Below are 3236 nucleotides of genomic sequence, written 5' to 3' on the forward strand. Positions count from 1 at the left end.
CTATCTCAAAAAAAAAAAAAAAAGCCGGGGATGTAGCTGAGCGGTACAAGTGCCTGACTGGCAAGTGCAAGGTCCTGAGTTCGAGTCCCAGTACCAAAAAAAAAATACCAATGTGCCTAGAGCTCAGGAGTAGACATCCTCTGTTTAAAGTCCCTTTTCTTTTGATCTTTTTGAGGCAGGGTCTCACTATGCAGTTCAGGCTGGCCTGCAGCTCACTTTGTATCCCAGGCTGGCCTCAAACTCACAACAATCCTCCTGCCCCAGCCTCCTGACTGCTGGGATTACAGGCATGCACCTCCACACCTGGCTAAAGTCCTTTATTAAACCACACTTTAACATGTCTTGAAGATTTTTCTCTGGAAATCAGGGAATTCAATTTCATGATTAGGGTCACTTATAGCATGTAACTTAGAAGTCTGATTAATTATACGCCGAATTGGTGTTCTTCCTTAAGTCATATAGTGCAGTATGCCTACTAACATTACTTTGGGGGCTTATCCTGGACTTGGATTTCCTATTTTCTCTTGAGGAAGACGTGCCTTTGATCGCTTCTTGCGGCATGTAATGAACTGTGCCAACCTGAGAGTCTTTAACAGTGCTTATCGTGTCAGGCTGTATTTGGTTTGCAATGCCAGAATCAATTAGCTTCAGCGTTGCATCAACTATTAGGAAGTTAGCGGCTCCAGATCACTATGAACAATGCCATTGGTAGATGTGTGTACTGCCTCCAACATACTTTTCTAGTAACTCTTGCGCTCCCATGGATTGATTGACTTTTTCTTCTTAAGCCAACCGTTAAGATCAATATTTCCACATTCTATTACCACGTAGATATACTAATCTGTTGTTTCATAATCATCGAGTCAGATGGTTTTATCACCATGCTGTTGTAGTTTATTCAAGTAAGCTATTTCATTCTGATAACTTTCAACAGTTTGGTTATCTGCTTCTTCTAAGTTCATATATTTTATTGCATATATCTGGTTTTTTGGTACCAGGAATCAAACTCATGACCTCAGGCCTGCCAGGCAAGCACTTATACCACTGAGCTATATCCCTGACCCTCCATATATTTGTTTCTTTTCATTCGAGACCTGAAATACCTTACTTGAACCTCCCCTGCCTATCTGCTTTAATATGGAGTAAACTGTTCCTTTAACTGAAATGTACTCATTTGAGTATCCTGCAATCTGTAGGTTCTGCAGAGGAGTGACAGGAACTTGCTTCTGCTGCTGCTGGAAGCAGGTGAATCAGCTCTTAGGGGTTGATGATGGGTACACTGGGGGAAAGCCATTCTGTTCTTGACAACTGGAGTTCTAACACAGCTCATGAGGTCTGGGGACATAGCTCAGTGCCTGTGTGGCAATCTTGACGTCCTGAGTTCTATTCCTGGTACCAAAAAAAGCAAAACAAAACAAAAATAAAATAGCTCATGCAATCATCCAGAGTATTTCTACTTGGTGTCTGACAAACAGATTTTGGATCAATCCATTTAGGCACTGATAAGGGTGGCCACTGCTTTGAAACTGAAAAGACAGGTTGCTCTGCAGTGGTGCGTTTCTGCTCTGTATCAGTCTTTGGGGTTATGTCTGCAATACCTCACTGATTGGAAAGTACAGCAGGATTCTGGCTCACCCATTCTGACTTTCTCTTGGATTGCCATTGTTTCCGGGTGCTTTCTGGTACCTTTGGGTCTTCATGCTCCTTAGTCTCTTCTAACTTAGTTAGAAGACTTGATTCAGCTTTATTCTTCAGAGTTACTGAATCGGTATTAAGTTCAAAACTCTTTTCACCTTATACCAGAGATTCCTTTGAACAGGTATTTTGAACAGACTTTAAATTTCTCAGTTCACAGGAATTATTTCCACTTGTTTTGGATTCAGGGATAATCAAATCTCAGCATTCTGATCCAGAGATCCGCCTTTTTGTAAAACTGGGCATAACTGATCCATCTGTCTTCAGTTGATAATCTAGACTATTTTGAAGGTTAACTGGGACTCTTCCAAATGGGCGAGACCGTTTAGTTCTGTTAGCTTGTTTCAAGGGATGTCGATGAACTATCTCTGCATCTTGTTCGGCCATGTTCTCCCCATATAAAAACCTGGCTTTAGTGGCCGGCCCCCTGGAATCACAACTGATTCCTCTATTCTGTAAATGTCCAAGGAGCTGGAGATGGATTCTTGGGCCGTTGATATTGTAGATACTGATAAACTCTTCTTTCCCCTCCTGAAAGCAGCTGCTTTTTCTGGAGGTTTACATAATGAAGGCAATTTCCAGCATTTCTGGTGGTACTGCTCCACAACCCACAGCTCTATGGAGAAGCTGCTTACTTTTTTTGAAATTACCTTGAGACAATTCAAACTGTGCAAAAGATACACGGGCAGAGCGAATTTCTTGCAGTTTGCTCTGGCCCTTTGCAAGTAGCTGCATGCATCCTCTGGCTCTGGAATAGCTTTTCTTTTATTTATTTATTTATTTATTTATTTATTTTTTTTTTGGTTTTTCTCCGGTACCAGGAACTGAACTCACGACCTTGCGCTTGCCAGGCAGGCGCTTTGCCGCTGAGCTAAATCCCCAGCCCCTATTTTTGTCTTTTTGAGACAGGGTCTCACTTTACAGTTCAGGCTGGCCTTGAACTCACTTTGTAGCCCAAGCTGGTCTTGAACTTGCAACAATCCTCCTGCCTCAGCCTCCCGAGTGCTAGGATTACAGGTGTGCGCCACCGTGCCCGGCTGTGGAATAGCTTTTAATTCAGCAAATCTCACTTGAATTTGAGCAAAACTCTCACTTTGGCCATATTTATCTGGAGGAAGTGCTTCAGTTGCTTGACTGTAATCACTAAGTAATTTACTTAAAAGAGTGTCATTTAGGGGACACTGGTTTACTCTCGTTTGAGTAAGAAATTCTACCAGCCCTCGGGGGTGTTCGCTGTCATCTTAATTTCATTAACAGCTCCCGAGTCATCTGTCGGTAACAGCAGAGACTTTATTCATGCTTAGCTCATCAGTAAGATCTTCACTTTTTAATTTATTTTTAATATCTCTCACTTTGTTCATTATGGAATGATGTTAATTCTCGTTAATGAAAATGACAAAGACGACAGCAGTGGTGACTGCACAGCAGCCAGAACTTGGCTTTGCTGCACAATCTCCTCTCATTCCAGTGCCTCAAGTTCTGAGGTTTGTTTTCCTCTTCTCAGCTCACCACCCCAAATTCTGAAGTTTGAGTTTCTAAAT

At 42.1% G+C, this 3236-nt stretch overlaps 1 protein-coding gene and 1 pseudogene across 1 annotated transcript in view; both read right to left on the bottom strand.

The window, feature by feature from the left end:
- The window catches only part of LOC102026839, a 6070-nt gene extending 5308 nt beyond the window's left edge, over positions 1–762 (bottom strand). The window contains exon 1 of the mRNA XM_013521358.1: positions 737–762. Within this exon, the coding sequence (XP_013376812.1) occupies positions 737–762 (26 nt within the window). The remainder of the gene's footprint in view (positions 1–736) is intronic.
- A 741-nt stretch (positions 763–1503) lies between these two features.
- LOC102027277 lies at positions 1504–2797 on the bottom strand (annotated as a pseudogene).
- Positions 2798–3236: the final 439 nt, after the last annotated feature.

Source organism: Chinchilla lanigera, unplaced genomic scaffold (genome assembly GCF_000276665.1).
Source record: "Chinchilla lanigera isolate Chin_1 unplaced genomic scaffold, ChiLan1.0 scaffold00061, whole genome shotgun sequence".
NCBI lineage: Eukaryota > Metazoa > Chordata > Mammalia > Rodentia > Chinchillidae > Chinchilla > Chinchilla lanigera.